The sequence below is a fragment of the Pundamilia nyererei genome, unplaced genomic scaffold (genome assembly GCF_000239375.1).
Source record: "Pundamilia nyererei isolate P.nyererei 1_Seehausen unplaced genomic scaffold, PunNye1.0 scaffold00009, whole genome shotgun sequence".
In the NCBI taxonomy this organism is placed as follows: Eukaryota; Metazoa; Chordata; class Actinopteri; order Cichliformes; family Cichlidae; genus Pundamilia; species Pundamilia nyererei.
The window spans coordinates 3891809-3911818 of record NW_005187410.1 but is presented as its reverse complement, the minus strand read 5'-3'; the positions used below and the strand labels follow the sequence as shown (position 1 = coordinate 3911818).

The 20010-nt window shown below is 39.5% G+C and overlaps 2 protein-coding genes across 2 annotated transcripts in view; one reads left to right on the top strand and one right to left on the bottom strand.

The window, feature by feature from the left end:
- Positions 1–9074, top strand: part of stk39 (serine threonine kinase 39) — a 30813-nt gene extending 21739 nt beyond the window's left edge. The window contains exons 13-16 of the mRNA XM_013908289.1: positions 1980–2032; positions 2230–2298; positions 2573–2637; positions 7650–9074. Of these exons, the coding sequence (XP_013763743.1) occupies positions 1980–2032; positions 2230–2298; positions 2573–2637; positions 7650–7724 (262 nt within the window). The 3' untranslated portion in view covers positions 7725–9074. The remainder of the gene's footprint in view (positions 1–1979; positions 2033–2229; positions 2299–2572; positions 2638–7649) is intronic.
- Positions 9075–10735: 1661 nt separating this feature from the next.
- Positions 10736–20010, bottom strand: part of b3galt1b (UDP-Gal:betaGlcNAc beta 1,3-galactosyltransferase, polypeptide 1b) — a 59563-nt gene continuing 50288 nt past the window's right edge. Inside the window, exon 2 of the mRNA XM_005723432.1 lies at positions 10736–13276. Within this exon, the coding sequence (XP_005723489.1) occupies positions 12059–13045 (987 nt within the window). The 5' untranslated portion in view covers positions 13046–13276 and the 3' untranslated portion in view covers positions 10736–12058. The remainder of the gene's footprint in view (positions 13277–20010) is intronic.

Genomic DNA, 20010 nt, shown 5'->3' with positions numbered 1-20010 from the left:
GCAGCTTTGCAAACCTAAGCTGTCCTGGCATGCTATTTTTAGAGACAAGTTCAGTCTTTTTTCTAATTTTACTGTCATGAGCATTAACTTTTAACAAGTTACATGAGGCCTGTAGAAACTGAGATGTAGCTCTTGGGATTTTTGCATATTCTGTGAGCATTGCACGATCCACTGGGGGGAAGATTCCTGGGACACCTGAATGCTCCACATCAATGAAGAGGCAAAACGTCTGCTTGTATAGCGGTGTTCATATTTGCTGATGATCAATTAATTAAGTGCATTTGTTTATCCCGACATGGCTGTTAGTCTCCCTCTTAGTTTTTCACAAACTGCTCCTAAATCTTGGGTTAATTTGTGTTAGATAAATAAGGCCACAGTGAAAAATGTTGTGTCCTGTAATTCATCTGAGGTTGTATTTACAGAATTTTAAAACCTGATAAGGAAGAGATGATTCGTATTATGCGACTGTCCTACTTTCACCAAATTATGCTTCTAAGGAAGATTTTGGTAATTTAGCTTCTAACAAAGAAACACATTAATAAATTAATAATTTTATGTAATAGCTGCTGCTTTTCCTAGGCTGTTTATTCGCTGTTATTATGCAAACTGTCTCAGTGTGATTAGCATCGTTTATTGACACCTTTAATTGTGTAGGCTGCTAAAGTGGGGGGTTTTGCTATCACTGTGATTATGAGAAAGAAGTTTTCCCTGCTTGCAGTGTTTTAACATCACGTCATTGTTTTGATTCTGCAGCCCACAAGTTCACTTTTTTCATTTGACTCTTACCACTCTCGTTAGGTTTTTTTAAATGAGAAAAAAAACTCATAGTAAGTACTGCACAAAGGTAGAGACAAACAGACATCATTCGTGACCAGCAAGCGCAACACTTAGCACTTGATTGTATATAGGACACTGTTAGGACACAGCTTATCCACCTTAGTAGAAATTACTGAAAAAAACTCCATTACTTGAAAGAAGAATTATGAATATTTATAGAATATAAGAGTAAACAATTGTGAAATTGTTCCTTATCAATCTAATAATGAGGAGTTACCATTGTGACTTACAGAAGAGGAATATAGTGAAATATGATATGCAGAGAAATTGGTGGAGTGGATGAAACGGAGTGTTGCAGAGCAGCAGTGACACTGACATCACACAGGGAGAGAGAGACAATTTTCGGCTTAAAAAGCTGAAAAAATTGGGAGGGTGTGTTTGGTTTTTGACATGCAGAGAGCGAGGCTTGTTAAATATGCATAAAACGGTGCAGTTGCATCTGTGTGAAGTGCCTTGCAGGCTTTGGGTTATTAGTTTGCAGCTCTCCTTAGTAAACTAAATATTGTTTGATGGGGGGGCAAATATGGTTTTAACACAATCGCTGCAGTCGTTACAAATGACGACACAAATGGGGAGGGTGAAATACAGATCTGCACGGCCACTGCATGAAGAGCACATTTATTTATTTATTTTGCACATGGTATGAAAAGCCCGACAGACAGATGAAATGACTGTTACCCGAGAAGCAGTGAATAAGAATAACAGAACACTAGTATATCTGTGACCCCGGTAGGTCGTCGTCTTGTTTTTCCGAGGTGATTCATATAAGGAAGTGTCCTGATGAGGTTATGTTCTCCTAATGGACTGCTTGTAACTAGAGTGTGAAGAAACGATGACTGCGTTCGCTGCAGTTTCACGACAGCTCATAGCAGGACGGTCATTCTAGAAGATGAGATGCGCTCTAACTTTCTGCTTGCTGTTTCTACTTCTGAACTGTCTACTCTTGAAACCTGGGGGGAGTTATCTCTTCACTGTTTGATCACTTCTCTTAGATCACTGGAGGCATTTTCATTTCTGCTTTCATCCTGCTTGTTTCTAACATTGTGCTGCTCAGGTCATGTCTTCGCTCTGCTCTGCAACAAATTTAAATCTACCATTTCAGGTACTGCTCTGCAATCACATCCCCTTGTCTCTTTTTCCAGGAACTCCAAAAAGGAGCTGAATGACATCCGGTTTGAATTTACTCCTGGGCGAGGTAAGAGCTCAGCCTCAATTAATTAGGAATATGCTGTTCCCTATGTGATAATATCACCACATTAGATGACTGAATTGTTCTCTGTATAATGGGTAATGGCACTGGGCTCTGGACAGCATCTGATTCAGTCTCTAACACAATCACCTGCTAAGTGGCATGTATGAGGTCCAATATTTGTCATGTTATTCTCTCACAAGACACTGCTGATGGGGTTTCCCAGGAACTGTTCTCAGCTGGACTGGTCAATGGGCACGACGTTGTTATTGGTAATGCTGTGCCTCTTTATTCTCATAAATTGTGCTGTTTGAATACATAGCCTGCTTACTGGAAAACATCATCTTGAAATAATTTGTTAATAGAAAACGTATTACCAGGATGAATTACATTTAAATTGGATCTTGGAATAACTAAAACTGGTTTTCTAGTCTTCATATTTACACTAGACTGCTCTTTCATTGTGGGAGCAGGAGCTTGTCCTAAAATTTCCTCAGTATAAAACGTGTTTGTTATTACTGAACACAATTATTTCCTCTATTACAGTTGCTGCTAACCTTCAAAAGATTGTAGATGACCCAATTACCTACAAAGTACTGACCTTTAAGCTGGTGAGTTTCCACATGATTGATGGTTTATGACAGCTGCCCTGGCTTTGTCTTGGCTTGTGATGTCCAGCCATAAAGAGCTTGCTGGGAAAAGCTTTAGCGAGAACTGGAGTTATTAGACATAAACTCTGCGTAAAACTAAAAGATGTTCAGTTGATGATGTTAAGAAATTATTTTAGAAGAAGTGAAGGAGAAGGTTAGAGGGTTGATGTTACAGAAGACATTAAAATTATGTACCCTTTTTCTCTAAATCTGGACTTGAAATGTTTGGATATTTTGTTATAGGGATAAAGTTCATTCAGGCTAAATATAACATACATTTTCACATTTATTTTACACTCTGCACACTTTGTTAGCTACACCATGCTAGTTCTGTGCTGGCTCCAGTTTCTTTTCTTCATATCGACATGATGGCATCACATAGTTGATTCATTTTTTTCTGCTGCAAATCCACGATAGGACTCTCCCGTTCCACCACATCCCAACGGTGCTGTAGTGGATTCAAATCTGGTGACTATTTGAGGCCATTTGAGTACAGTGAGCTCATTGTCATGTCAAGAAACCAATTTGAAATCATTTGAACTTTGTGGCATGGTGTATGATCCTGCTGGAAGCAGCCATCAGAAGGTGGTCATAAAGACGTGGTCAGAAACAATAGTAAGGCTGTGGCGTTTAAACGACACTCAGTCGGTACTAACGGGCTCATGAAAATATCGCCCACACCAATATATCACCACCAACCTGAACTCTTGATAGAAGGATTGGTCTTTGCTTTTATATCGTTCACACCAAATTCTCACCCTACCATCTGAAAGTTGCAACAGAAATTGAGGCCATTCTTTAGTCTTCTTTTCTATTATGCAATTTTAACTAACATGAGTGACACCAAGGCGTGCTCTCTTGCTACTATAGCACCTCTTCTTTGAGGTCGGACATGTTCAGAGGTGCTCTTTTTACATACCTTGGTTGTGGTGGTTATTTGAGTTACTGTTGCCTTCCTGTCAGCTTGAAGCAGTCTGGCCATTCTTCTCTGAACCATCAACAAGACAGAGAATTGCCGCTCACTGGATATTTTCTCTTTTCTTTGGCTCATTCTCTGTAAATCCTGGAAAAGGTTGTGCAGGGAAATCTGAGTAGATCTGCAGTTTCTGAAATACCGATAAGCTTACCATCTGCAAAGTCACTTAAATTGCCTTTCTCTTCTGATTCTGATGCTCAGATTGAATATCAGCAGGTCATCTTGACCATTTAGGCTTACATGCATCAGTGTAAGTAGATTTAATTGCTGCCAAGTGATTGACTGTTTGAATTACTGAGCAGCACTGAGCATGTATATGTACTGGATTGTGCAATGGGCAATATATAGCATTATAGCAACGTCATTGTAAAACAAAATATACGATGTATTAAAAACAAACATTCAAATGCAAATAAAAACAGCCTTAACAGATCAATAGTCAATGTTTATCAGTTCAACTTTAATAATATAACTACATTAGGTTTTGTTTTATTATCTCAATTGTGACAAAAATCCAATACAGCATTGATTTTATTTTGTGATGTATTGTTACCGTTGTGTAACGAATCCACGTTAATGAATTCTTAATGAGGAAAATACGACCTCCACATCTTCTCTTTTGTGGTTACTATAAAATTTTGTATCGTCTGTATTGTCTGTGGAGAGGAGTGTCATGATTTGAGTAGTCAAACACAATTTGTTTTTATCAGAATTATTTTTTATTTGTGCGCTTCCCATTGTGGATTATTGTGAGTCTTTAGGTGATTTTATTTTCTTTGACGACGGTGCATCTTTGTTGCGCCATCTGAATACACCATATGTGCTTTTAAGAAGTCCCTTTGTGCAGTGTGACATATTAGAATGTGATATTAAGAAAGGAAATAATGCCAGTTTCTTTGTATTTGACAAAAAAATATGTAAATTATGTTTTATTGACCTTTGTGTAGTTGTGGGTAAACAACATCTGTGCTTTGGGTTGCAGTATTTTACAGTGTGACCTTTCTGCCATTTGCCTTATCAGCAGGTGGACAAATCTCTGGAGAGCCAGAGTGAGGGTTGTACTGGGCATGCCATGTAGATATATGGGCATGCTTTCATTTCCACGTGTTAACTCTGCACCTCTGCAGGCAGTGCTAAATTCTCACTGCAGCTCAACTCCGCCTTTCTGAACGAATTACGAGTTACGAGGGTGGTGTCACAAAACCCAGAGAGTGAGAATAATTACCCCTGCAAGGGGAACAATTCATAACACTTTATGCAGACAATTTATGGTGTGGGTGGCACTATAGCTGCTTTATGACTGAACTGAACAAGAGATCAGAATAGACTCATGAGCTCACAAAAACGGACTGTTTTAATAACAGTGCCTCCATGGTGATTACACAACTGCAGAGCCCGAGAGTGTATGGGTGGTTTTCTCAGATAAGGTGCAAATTGGTGAAGGACATTGGATGTTGGGTCACGAGGTTAAGCTTTTCACGAGGATGGCTGGTTCAAAAAAAGGAAAATGTATTTTCTCTGAGCAGTGACACAAATTAACATGCAGAATGAATTCAAATATTGCTTCAGTAAAGGGGATCTGTGCAGCCTAAAACAGAGGTGAGACAAGCTGCTGCAAGTTAAAGAAATATGGTGAATTATTGGAGGATGGTGTTTTGTGTAATCATTGTTTTTCAGAAAGGTACAATGGGTTGCCAGGGGTTTGAGCCCATTTTCCCACCTCAGCTTTAATGAGGTCGGCTCTGATGTCGGTTGTCTCGCTTCCAATCAAGCTCACAAATGATCTCAGAAGTTGTGCATGGCCAGTGGAGGTCAGTCAGGGTTTTTTATGCTAGATTCTAAAACTATATATATGTTTACTGGCCTCAGGAGCACTGTTGTGTAGCAGCACGAAAGAGCCTTCCACAGACTAACACATAATTTTATTCTCTGCAGCTTTGAGACTTACCTTAATTGGACAAACGAAACGAAACCATGAAGCACACAACGCACCAGATGATATGTAAATAACAGAGTCCACATCACTGATATAGTTTACTCCAGCTACACAAACTGCTTAGCAGTACTGCTTTAATCTGATATCATGCAGCAGCCACAGCAATGATAATAACTGATAGACTATTGTTTTTACAGCAGCTATTTTTGCACAAAATAGTGGGTAAACACATGTTATTAAAGAGAGCAATACTTGTGTGCCATTAGGTAGAAAACTTTAATTAATGGGATTAACAACATCTTTGTTAACCTAACATTTCATATCGTAATGTTCCTGTAAAAAACAAGGACTATTAGGAATTGGACTAGCTTATATTTCTTGTTCACTCTTATAATTATAACCAACCATTTGCACAAGCCAGTAATTCTAATAAGATTTCTTTATGACTGCTGATACAAGCAGTGAGAAAATTCTGCTGTATCAGGTGTTTTCTGTAAGTTCGTGAAACTTTAAAATTTCTGTGTTATGGAAGAAAACTTTATATTTCATTGCTAAGCATTGTCAGGTGTTAGTTTTTATATATAGTTGGTAGGAATTTTAATAGAGTAGCTCAGGAGCCTGCCTCCTGAGTAGAAAATGTCAATGTTGGTGACTTAGCTGCTTAGAACTTGAATTATTAGAGAAAAGCCCACACTAGTGAATGACTAATGGTAACTTTGCTAACCTACAATGTTAGCAACCGTCTCTTCTCAGTCATTTGCAGTCACCTCCATTTTAGGCTGCACAGATGTCCTTGACTGAAGCATTACTTTAATATATTTTGCATAGTAATTTGTATCACTGCTCAGAGAAAATGAATCAGCCATCCTCATGGAGAGCTTAAACTGGTGACCCAACACCCGATGGGCTCCACCAATTTGCACCTTATCTGGCAAAGCCACCCATACACTCTCTGAGGGCTCTGCAGTTGTGTAATCACCATGGAGGCACAGTTATTAATACAGTCAGTCGTTGTGAGTTCATGAGTCTATTCTTATCTCTTGTTCAGTTCAGTCATAAAGTTGCTTTAATGCCACCCACACCATAAATCATCTGCATAAATTTTGACTCTTTGGTACAGAGGTCGAATCAATGATTGGCTGCAAAATGAACCCAAATTATCACCCCTCCTCCGCGGTGCTTGACTGTTGGTATGAGGTGTTTGTGCTGATGTACTCGCCAAACGTGGGGTCGTCCATTATGGCCAATCTTCTCTCTCTCGTCTCATCTGTCCAAACAACGTTGTTCCAAAGTCTAGCGGTTTGTTCAGATGTGCAAACCTAAACTGTGCTGCCATGTTCTTTTTAGAGAGAAGGGGCTTTTCCCCTTACAACCCTTCCAAAGAGGCCATGCTTGTTCAGTGTTTTTCTAATTTTGCTATCATGAAGTTTAACATTTAACATGCTGACTGTAGTCTGTTGAGGTGAGATGTAGTTCATGGGTTTTTTTTGCAGTTTCTCTGAGCATTGCTGACCTTGGGGTGAGTTTTCTGGGACATAAAAATCTTTCTCACTGTAGAATGATGGGCTTCAAATTGCTTTGAAATGGCCTTATAATCACTCCTAGATTAATGGGTAGGCACACTTGCTTCCCTAAGACCATTGCTGATATCTTTCCTCCTTGGCATTGTGTTAATGCACACCTGAACGTTTCAGACCTGCAAACTGAAGCTCTATTTATCAAGTAAATTTGATTAACAGCCCCTGGCTTCTACTTACCCTCTTAGTTCCTATGGAAGCAGTGTGGGTGTCCTTAGTTTTTGCATCGCGCTCTGTGAAAAAATTATTTTCCACATGACTGCATGCTATGTGGACAAAAAATAATTAAGAAGCTGACGAGTTCTTAATAATAACCATTACTACCAGTTTAAAACGTAGCTTGTATCCAGTGAGGGAAATTATGTTATTTTTTTTCTCATTTTGAAAATGAGTCTCAGATTTGGTTCCATATTTAACTCAGTTTCAGTAGTTTCAGCTCCCTGCTTCTGTTGATGATCCTCTGACTGTCTTCTTTCCCATGCAGGCTTCCAGCTGCGATGACACGGAGATCCCTGATGAAGTGAAGTTGATCGGCTTTGCGCAGCTCAGTGTTAGTTGATGCTCTCTTCGTGACTGCAGCAGGTGAGACAGGGAAGACAGTTCAGGGCAGACAGACTGAGGAACACTCCACCACTTCCTGCAATATCTTCCCTTCCTCACTTCCTGACTCCGCCTCAGCTTCCCCGATGCCCATCTCTTCCACCACCCTCGTTAGCGCCGGCTTCCCTGCTTACTGTCCTATCTTTAAACTTAACGACATTCCACTGCCCAGCGCACAGCCGAGGAACCTGAAGGTGTACTCAGGTGGCAAAAGAAGGTGATTAAGATGTAGCTTTGAATGTTCTATTTATTTATTTCTTGAACTCGTTTTTGTTTTACATCATATTACCTCTGTGTTCAGCAAAGCTCTCATTATTTATTGAAATGAGAAGGGTTTTTTCTTCCCATGCTGATTTGTTGCCACAGTGAAAACAAATTTGCTTTGACTCACATCTCACAAACGCACTCATTCGAGAAGTTTCCCTGAGGTCTGTGTCAGAATGTACGAATACGTTAATTTATGGGAAAAAGCACATTTTCATAAGAACATAATGAATGTCAAAAGAGAATGAATTGTATTTCCATATTAAGACCTGTTTCACATTAACAACCATTTGCTTGAGTGTGCAGGGAAAAAAAAGGAGACCTGGATGCTACTGTGTATAATTTGCTGCTCTCAACAGTGTTAATGCTTCAAAATGCTAGAGGTGCCTTGTTCATTTTTCTGTGCCTAAGAAAGTAGTCGATAAATGAGACCGCACAAAGAGGGGGAACCTGCTGATTGCCATTCCACCAGTGTATTATTTCAGCAATGACACAATTCAAGTGAAGTATCTTAACTTAATGAGGCAAGCTAAAATGCACTTTTGGGCTGAATGCGTGGACCTGACAAACAGATGCTTAGCCCCGGGAGACAAGTTAATTTATGTGCTTCTGTCGTCAGACGAACACACCGTAACAGGACCTGCAGTCATATAATCTGTTCTTGTTGATGGGTTTTCAGATGCTAATCAGCAAAACACAATGGTTGAATTTCCTTGCTCTGTCCTGCTGCACTACAAAACTTTTTCGTTCCCCGAAACATCATAGTTACTAAAATGTACTGGATGACGATGCATCTGAAGATGAAACCAAACGGCAACTGCCGAAAAGGTGACGAGCCATTTGTTTGTCCAAACAAGTCCAGTAGCTCTAAATTATTTTTTAGGTATTGAGGTGGTCAATATTAACTTCTACTAAATTCTTTATTTTATGAAGTAATTTATTGTGTTTTCTATGTACAGTTCTGTGTACCATTTCAACATATTACCCCTGTTCCTTCTGTAATCAGCTGATGTCAAGTTTCGGATTAAGAGCAACCAATAAAGAATTGCTATGATTTAAAAACAAGTGTGTGAAGTATTTTATTTAAAAAAAAAAAATCTGTCAGCTGCTATTAGAATGAACCTCCTACACTTCAATCGATGTTTGTTTGTGATTGCAAAGGAGTTGAATAACTTACCATATTTCTGCAAATATGCTTTTTAAACTACAAGTCTGAATTCATAAATATAAAATGCACAGTTTTACATTTTAATACACAAAAAGTATAAGTTACTGTGGCATAATGTGGTACGGTATGACCAGTTGTTTATTTCTGTTAATGTTACAAACCTATACTACAGAATATCTGACATCATATAGTGATCTGTCTGGTTTTCTAGCTAAATAATAAATAAAAAAAAAACCTTAATGTAGACATGTTAAAAACAGTTCTTGCATACACATAAATTACACACTCACAGGCCACTTTGTTAGGTAGACCTATTCAACTTCTCACTCAAACATCTAATCAGTCAGTTGCATGTCAGCAGCAGTTATGAGCATCAGAATGTGAATTTATAAGTGACTTTGAACATGGCATGGTTGTTAGTACCAGATGAGATGGCCCGAGTATTTCAGAAACTGCTGATCTACTGGGATTGTTCTTGCACAACCATCTCTAGGGCTTAGAGAGCACAGTCTCAAAAAGAGAAAATATCCAGTGAGCTGCAGTTTTCTGGATAAAAATGCCTTAATAACCAGAAGAGAGTGGCAAAACTGCTTTAAGCTAAAAGAACGGCAACAGTAAGTCAAATAACCGCTGGTTAAAACCAAGGTACGGAGAGGAGCGTCTCTTAATGTTGGACTTTGAATCAGATGGACTAAATCAGCAGAAGACTATATTGTGTGACGTTAATGGATCCAGTAAGTCTCAATTTCTGCTACAACATTTGCCGGCCCTTTAGTACCAGCTATGCTATTTCCTGACCATGTCCATCTCTTTATGACCACAATGCACAAAGCTTGTATCATATCAAACTGATTTGTTGAACATGACAATTCACTTTACTGAAATGGCCCCCAAAGTCACCAGATCTCAGTCAAATAGAGCACCTTTGAGATGTGGTGAAATGGGAGATTCACATCGTGGATGTGCCACTGAATATTCTGCATCAACTGTGTGATGCTATGATGTTATTATGGACCAAAATCTCTGAGGAATGTTTTCAGCATCTTGTTGAATCTGAGCCACAAAAAATTTAAAGCAGTTCTGAAGACAAAAGGCGGTACTAGCAAGTGTGCCGTGGGTGTATGGATTCCAGGCTTGTTCTTTAGATATTAGCTTTGGTGAGAGCTTTGGTATAGACTAGACCTGTAACTGGTTAGAATAAGGAAGGTTTTTTTCCCCTGCTATTTAAAAAAAAATACATTTTTAAATCCCAACTTTGCTTACATTGAGAGAAGGTTGGGCTGAAGATTGAAAGAGGAAGGGGTATAGACTATGATGTAACCTACCCACTCTTTTTATTTTCTTTTTCACTCTCTTTCCTCTTTTTATACAAGTCTAGTAAATAATTGAAATAAAAAAAGCAAACTGCCCTCCACAATACAAAATCTCTAAACAAAAACCCCCCCACAAAAAAAGCCAATAAAGCTGCAACCCTTCACCACCCGCCAACTGATGAAACTGGAAGAAGGCACTGAGTAAAAGCAGTATTATAACTTTAATTATTCAAGTATTTGTTTTTTAATATAAAAAACATACAATATATAACAACAACCCCTTATGGGATAGATGGTTTCACAGTAAATGCCACATTAGCTTATAATACTACAAAACCTTTGAAAGAAAAATAAAAGGAAAAGGAAATTTGGCTGTGAACGCCACGTTGTTCAAGAGACAATGTTCTCGATGATGTCAGAAGCAGTTCTTTCATAATTACTGATACGCCAGATACATATGATAATTCATCAAGTCGGTAATGGTCTTAGTTACAATTAAACTGACACTTGTACGACATGATGCTGCATTTCTCTTGATGTGTGGAAGAGGCTGATGAGCCGAAATAGCTGATGATATACAGCGTACATAACCAAGAGCAGCAGCTGCAGTAATGAGAAGCTGATAGCTGAAACACATAATTACCTCAAGAGTGAAAATGTCAGAGTGAGAAAACAACAAAATGCATCTAAAAACTGAAATATACAAACAGCTTTCTCAGAGAAAAAGGTGGTGAAATGAGGACAAAATGTAAACAAAAACATCAGGAAAATTCGAGAAAAAAGACTGATTAACTGTGCGGGCTGATTAAAACCCAAACATTTGGCCTTATAAATTGTTTTCATGCCAAATTATCCTTTCAGCTTCTGTTAGATGATTGATAATTGACTGCAGCCTGTTTTCAGCTTTGTATGATTTAAGAGTGAGAGCACAGCATGCGACCTGGTTTCGCTTTTTTTCTAATTAGAGTTACATTTGCATTCTTATTGTAAAAGAACTCTTCTCTCAATTCTAAGAAACATTTTTGAAGTGCATCATACAGGGATCTAATCTATGGTAAGTAGATACTTTATTGATTTCCACATTTTTTTTCTTTTGGCTTGCAATCTTAGAGAAGGTCAGGCTTGCTCGGTCAGCAGCTGGTAGAAATTCAGTGTCATGCTCAAGGACACTTTAGCATAGAAAATGTTGCTGACTCAAACTGTTAGGCCACACTAATTAATGCTTAACGCTGATTGACTTAATGCCTTTAAAGAATAGTCTACATAAATTGGACCTGGAGTATATGAACAAATTACTTTCACTAACAACACCCCATTTTAATTATGCATGAGAATACACACTTTACAAGCCTCGTGCATTCATTAACAATCATGAGGTGAGATATAGACGTAGATGGATGTTAATGGAAACGTCTGTCTTAAATAGACTCGCAGCAGCCCTCTCGGTGTTTACATCATTCGGTGATAATACTTTAAATGGTGAAAAAGGCAAAGAAAAGGGGAAAAATAACGTTTTTTGTTTTGTTTTGTAAGTGTCTCTCGTGTCCCCTAACATCTCAAGTGTTTCTTGCTGGACATGTCATTCCAAATACGGTGCATCTCCTCCGGGGAGATCTGGTGGACGGTGATAACCCGCCTGTATCTGCAGAGGCTGTAAGCCATTTTCCAGTGATTAAAACCACTGTTCTGATAAGGGTGTATGCCCAGCTTTCGCAAACACAGTCCCACATAGACATCCTCCAGGTGCAACAGTCTTGTGTGTAATGAAGTCTTGTAGATTAGCTCAGCTACATCTGCTGAGAACACGTAGCCGGTGCCCGAGCAGAAAGGTGGGTATTTGCTTTCAGGATACAAGTCTCTGGGCATGTACCACTTGCTACGCATATCTCTAATGGGACCACCGTTTATTACGTAGCCAGTGAAATATCTCCTCCTTGGTTTGGTGTTGGGTTTCAGGAGCTTGTAGATTAGATTGTCCATGTTGACAAAGATGTCACTGTCTGTCTTCATGACATACTGTGCTTTGGGGCAGAAAGTCGCCACCCAGCGCATTCCCATCATGGTCTTGAGGGTTAGATTGTGGTAGGAATCGATAAAGTCCTCCACCACGATGTCATGGAAGATTTGACTCTCCTGTTCCACCATCTGGTTCAGCACAGGGTCCGTGTTCCTGCCCAGCAGAAAGATCGTAAGGATGCGGACGTCGCCGAAGGTCGACTCATCGCCCCAGGTCTCTCTGATGGCCTGCCTCGCATCAAACTCTTTGTGGGTGGTGCTGATGAGAATGACCAGAAAGGGCGTGACGCTTTCGCATTTCTTGGGCTCATTGATGACAAACTCAAAGGCGTGTGGGTTAAGGGGGCGGGTGCGGATGTTGTTGAAGGTGATGTTTTTATGAGGTTTCACAGTCTTCCGTATAGGCACTGACATGTGGCCAACGTACGTGGACGTCGGGCGAGTTATGCTCAAGTACCACAGAGCGCTCGCCCAGCAGACCACTGTCAACAGGTATAAACATGACACTTTGGAAGGCATTATGCTGCATTTAGGTGTGTTTTAATGAGTGGGATCTCATAAGGCTTTCTTTCCATTAGTGACGTTTCACCTGGCGAGGCAGCATTAAGCTGCTCCAGCATGCGGTTTGACATTAATGGTCAGTAATGGATTACTTCAGACAGAAAGGATCTTTTTTGGATTTTAAAGCACTTTAAAACTGTTTGGACGTCCGCCTCCCTCTTTGTGACACTGCTGCTTCTCCATTTACATCTGAAAGAGAGCGAGAGAAAGAAAACATGAGTATAAAAAAAAAAGCATGTGTCCCTGAAAATCTTTAAATGAAGTTTGTTTCAATCAGCTGAACTCAGTAGAAGCATTTCCCACAGCGCAGACTTAGTTATCAAGAACAATTCAAATAAATGAGGAAATGCTGCTGAGCCGCTCAAAATCACTCACTAGATGATTTCTAATTTGTATCTTTGTAAATCAAGTTGGAGGACGAAAGAAAAGTACTTGGATGAACTCAATATCTAATAAAATAATATCACCGCAGCAAATATGTGGGATAAATTGCGAATCATCTGCCGTCTGGAAAAAGCAAATCATTGTCAGGCACGTTTATTTTCTGCATTGTTAAAACTCACTTATTATTCAGTGGGAACCCACATGAGTGTGAGGGTTTTGTGAATGCTGGGTATCAGGCTTGGTATAGATCGGGTGAAATGTTGTGATTGTGTGATCACGACTGTCACATTTTGAATTTCATGTATATTTGTTTAGCACATTAGTAAAAGTGTTCAGATCTCTTTTATTACTTCGGGCAAATGTAAGTATTACTGATCAAGTACGACCTTAAAACCACAGGCAGATGAACTGAATAACACTTTGTCACAATGCAGTGCTCTGCTGGGAAACCTTGGGACCTGGCAGTCATTATGTAGGTGTTTCTTTAATACTCAGCATCCACTTAAAAATGTGGATGCTGAGTATCCACATTTGTTGGATACTCAAAATGTTGCAGACTAAGCTCCAGGGCAGCAACTTTCCCCAGGAGGACAATGCACCCACAAACACACCACAAACAGCCCAAGGCTAGGTCAGAGATGTTTCAGCTTCATGAGGGGACCTCGCCAACATGAGTCTGGTCATTGTAATGACTAATTGGAAAACTCTCCTACAAAGAAAGGCTTTGCACTAAGAATACAAAAGTGTGATAAAAGCAAAATGTACAACAGTATATTTTATCACTATTAGATTATTACACAGTAGCAGCTTATCCACTGACACTAAAGCTCTAGTCCCCCTGAGAAGTGGAGGAAGGTGGATGGATGGTAGATATTCTTAGTACATCTCCAGCTGACAAGTATGGGTTGTTTATACAGCTCTTTTCTAGTCTTACTCACCACTGAAAGGACTGAAAGTACTTTAGATTACAACTCACATTTTTTAAATCATACATACAGGACTTTATACTATGCACTCCAAGTTCTTTACCCAGCTCATAGTTATGGCCAATTTAAAATAATTAATTAACCAAACATGTTTGGACTGTGTGAGGAAGTCAAGATACCCTTAGGAAACCCACACAGTGATGAGAAGACCAAGCAAACTCCACAAGCAAAAGCCTCAGCTGGAATTTCAAGAAATGTCATAATGGCCTATTTGCCCAATGTTGCTAAGTTGTTCTAAATTGTGATGGAGCTTCTAAGGGTTAATGGGATATCGTGTCATTCTTGGTTTGAATATTAGTTTTTTTCACATGTTAATATTGGATTTAGCATTCTATTCTAAGTTGTATTAGTTTCCTCCCTCAGTGTTCCCCAGCTTCTTGTGTCAAATCCCTGTGGTCTTAGAGTTTGTTTACGTCCTGTCGCGTCTCTGTCAATCTGCTTCCTCTGTGTTCGTCTCTGTCTCCCGCGAGTCTCTTTGTCTCGCCTCTTTGTCTCGCCTCTGTCATCTCACTGTGTCCGTGTCTCAGTGCTAGTGAATTCCTGTTTTTTTTTTCTTCTTTTTGCGTGACAATCACTTGTCCTGTGTGTGTCGTGTTCAGTTTTGTTAGTCAGATTTAGTTCATCTGTGTTCCCTGGTGTATTTAATCTCCCTGAATTCCTTGTGTGTATTTAAGCCCTGTTTCCTTCTGTACATTGTCGCAATCTCCATCATTTTGCGTGTCTCCCTCATGTTTAAATCTCCTAGTTGATTATTTATTCCATTCCAAATTTCCTAGTTTGTAATTTTCCTTTAAGTCCAGCAATTAAGCTGCTTTTTTCAGTTCAGTTCTGCTTCAAGTCCTGCACATTGGGTCTATGCCTCAGCCTGCCACATACAGCGTTTGTTGAAAAGAACCCTCCTGCTGTGAGGATGTGAGGTGGCAGTATGGTAGAAATATCAAGTGAACTGAGATGGAAGAAAAAAAAAACATATATGAATCTGTCCTTAGGTACAGCACACCTGTATAAAATTTTACTTCACGGGCACCAATACGGTTTACATGGTTGAGTGGGTGACCCACATATCAAAGATAACTGCAGAGGCAGAGACTATTTCCCTTCTCCCCACTTTACTGTCCACTCTCTGCACTACACTTAAGAATAAAGACTGAAAACGCCAAAAAATACAACTTTAAACATTTACTTCAGGACATCCGATCACTTTTTTTGTCTAAGCAGACAAAACAATAACACCTTTCATTCACTTTATTGCTGTAACCTGAATTAAATACTCGTGCCTGCATATCACTGAGCAACAGATCTTGTGCAATAATCTAAAAGACAGCATTTTCAGCATTCAGTAAATCATCCCAGTGTGGAGGTTGACATTTCACAAGAGTAGAAAAATGCCCTTTAAAAAAAAGAAAACAGAAAAAACTCAACCAAAAAGCAAAAGTATGCTTTACAATCTCTCTTCTTCTGGGGCTCAAAAGAGCTCTGGGGTTGGCAGAATTCTGCAGCGCGATATGGTGGCACAAAGGAAACACTGTGCCATGATAGGACCCTCCCCTGGGATGCCCCCTCCCCTGTTTTGTTCTGTGCTGCACAGCTATACAGTCTGCCTGCCACAGATGTCTTTCGCTTGTTTATTTTCTGAGCAGTCATTCTGCTGCGTGGACGCTGAGATGGAATTTGGCTGTCCTTTTGCGCAGGTGGCTGAGCTCCCTATAAAGGATATGTTAACATGTAGATCATGTCTCACAGCTTTTTGAAGCTCTCGCTGACTTTTCTTTTTGTTCAAGGTAGATCACACTACGCATTTCACAGGAGAATGGCCAAAATGCAGTAAAGCCCTATATACCCATCTTCAAAGCTGGAAAGCAGTGTTACGGCGCCAGATCCGCGGCCCCGAACCGTAGTAAGGAAACCTCTGGCAGTTACTTGAAGGCTCCGTGACTTGCTCGTAGCCAGGAGCCAGGTGTTTTGTTCCAAAAAGTGATTTCCAATGTTTCCGTGTATTTTTTATGTGTAATATCTTTACGTATGTTGGTAAATAGACTTCGGTGAACAGCGTTTACAAAGGGGTTATATATAGAGTTAAAAAATTATCTGTTTTTTCAAGTATCTTTACAACTCTGTGTTATTGTACTTACATTATAACCAATCCGGTCCTTTATCCCCACTTAAAATATTTTTACAGAACTATTGTAATATTTGCTGCCGTTTCTGCTGTCCTCTTGGCCAACTTACTCTTACAAAAGACATTTTTAATATTAATGAGATTTTTTTAACTGCATAAATAAGGTTTTAAGTCACTGCCAAAAACTGATTACGCCTTGTTACACGAATGTTGTTTGTGGCTCAGTGTGACTTTGTGACACGTTTCACATAGTATAGCCCAACAAGTTGCTTATAGCAGTTCAAATACGAGCAATCACTTTTTGGCAAATACCGGAAATCAGTTTTTGGCAGACAATCACTTTTTGGCACTACCGGCAGCTTGCTTACTGTACAGGTCAACTCCACTAGTGAAAAGATGGAAAGAGGCGTGGGAAAACTGCTTCACCGAACTTTATTTCTTCTCCAAGGCACGAACACCGCGTACAGTGGGCTGAAAACAGTTTACTCACAGCGAGCATCACCGACACACTCTGGCTGCCGAGGAAGTTTTTATATTTCTTTTACTACTTTTCTTTACATCCCTTTTTCTCTCTCTCTTCACACACCCACACGGGCGGTCCCGCTACATACATCCCGAATACATTTCCCATCAGGCTTCATCCTTAAAGCGCCATGCCTGTAACGGCAGCCTGAGCAGACAAATATAGCCATAATGACATGACTTCAATTCCATTTACCAATAGAGCGTAATTACCTGCAGTCTATACCCTCATACAAAAGGACTCTGTTAGACTAAAAGACAACTGAGCCACAACAAAGACCACACTTGCAAAACAATGTATTTTCCTTTGTAGAAAATAAACTATCAGATGAATTAGTGCTTTAGGGAAGATAAGCCTGTGAGAAATCGGCGTTATAAATGAATCAATGACAATTTTTTTTGTTTAAGCTCTGTGTGAGGGAAAACAAACTGTAGACAAACAGTGTCACGAATTGGATATTATGGTCAAAAATGAATGTTTATGATATAAACAAGACTTTTACAACAAAAAAACAACCCAAAATGCAATGATAAAAAAGTAAAATTCATTTATAACGCTGTTTATTCTGTATATTGTTTTCAGCAAACTAATTAAATTTATGCTCAAAGTACAGGTGCATGCAGGTGGCAAAAGAGGTTGCAATCGTAGTTGTTCAAAAGAACAACTGCACAGTTATTTACAATATGCACTTTATTGACACAATAACACAGTTATCGCCAATACACGGCTGTGTTGACATCCCTACTTTATAGGGGCAGATCATCACTCCGAGGCCATCTTAAAAAATGTGTTTACTCCTCACTTTCCCCTTGTGTCTTCCAGCCAAACTTATTTCTCACAATATTGGCCTGGTCCTCTTGTGAAATCGCTGTTATATCTCATTGGATTTACAGTGGTAAACAGTTGTTCCCTTTAATAACACTTTACTCAGACACGAGAAATACACAGAGGCGTCAATATGTTCTCGTCCCAGAGGAGGGATGAGGGTCATGCACAGGGAAGACAGTATAACAAGGCCAGGAACGAGGAATGGCTGTTTACTCTGGGGCTAATGGCGCAGTGAAAACAAAGAGCTGCACAAACACAAGGCCCATGTAGACTTGCTCAGATGCATAATATATATAACAGCAGGCTGATAGAAAGCTGACACCTGAGTCTGATACCTTAAAATTTTATTCTCCAGACTGAAGCAAAGTCTACCAGACAAATGAGGCAGTGATTATGTGATTGTTCATTTCACTGTAAAGCATAACCTCCACCGGCTTTTCAGAATAAAAATGTCTAAGCTGGTCTGCATCTCTTACATACCTGCACAGGATGAGATTAAATGACTAGTAAATCTGTCCCTGAGTCAGACTGATACGGGAGAAATTGCTTTTTAATACTAGTGAAAGAGTCAGGCATGAATTTAGGATTCTGAATGGCAAAACAAAAGAGACTGAATTTTATAATGCCTTGTTGCTCTACGGTTTGATAGTGTTTTAACCAACTGATAAATCACTTGTGTGCTGATGATGGTTGGGATGATTGTGCATCATTTAATCCACCTTTGTGGCTGAGATTAAAAAATATATATGTACAAACAGCCAGTTTTCTTAGCCTGTAGTAAACTGCTGCACAGGTGATAGGCATGCAGATGTTAGGCCTGATTGTTAAACACAATCCAACCAAAGCACAATCTAATCTTAACGATCTTAATGAGACCCAGGGCAATTATATGCTTTCTGCTCTACTGCAACTTCTTCAGCAACAGTTTCTAGAGAACATTTTGCTTTCATAAGCCAAAGTGGTAAGATAAATATTTAATAAAATAAATATTTTAAAGAATCAGAGTAAAATGCAGTATATATAGTATGCTTTTCTACTCAATAAACCCCAGAGACTGTTATAAGACTGTTGTGACATGATGCTTAAAAGTCATATTAACAAACTTAAGTATCCACTTGTAACTTTAACATATATTGACAGATTGTCCTACAATTATGTTTCTCAAATGGTTGCTCGAGGAAGTGATCATATCAAGGTTGACCCTGGAGAGGATCTAATGCTTTTATTTAGATTGTAACATAGCCCAAATGCACAGCAAAAGTAACAAATCTAAAACATAGAAGCTTCTCAAGGTGAACACAGAGGGATGGATGACCCCTGTTTGTTGTTTTTCTTTCTGCCCAGCAAGCAGATAACTGAAGAACTTTTGCTATGCAGGTAACCACATAATTGCAACTGTAATATAATGACTGAATTTATTACAGTAATGCGTTACATTTATGCGATACAGAAGAGTAAGGGAGAGACAGGACTATTTATACTCAAAGAGCTGATCTGGGAAAGGCCAACGGGTGATGTTCACGAGACACAGGTGAAGTAATCGGGACAATTGGGGGAGTGAACATGCTCTGAACATGCATACAATCAGCTGGAGACATGATGGCTGAGTAGTGACTCCAGTTATACTTCTTTGAAGTCCATTTGAAGCCTGCTCCGTGTGAGCATGCATTGTAATGTAAAACCACTGCGGATGGGTCCACCTGGCCACAAAAAATTGCCAGGCATGCAAGTACACTATATATACCACATACACAAAGACATGGGACCACACGTGATAATCTTTCAGTTCAGGTGCGTTCAGTCCCATTACCACATGCATATAAAATCAAGCACCTGGCCGTGCAGTCGGCCTCTACAAGCATTTTGTGAAAGAATAGCTCAGTCTAAAGAGCTACATGAATTCGATCATGGTACTGTAACAGTTAGTTCAAAAGTCTTCCCTTCTTCCCTCTGTGATCAGCAGTCAGCGGTTTTATTGGAAACAAGGAGGCTTTACGGTAGAAACCACAGCAAATCAGCCACGAAGTGGCAGACAGCCTAAAGTCTACAGGGAGTGCAGAATTATTAGGCAAGTTGTATTTTT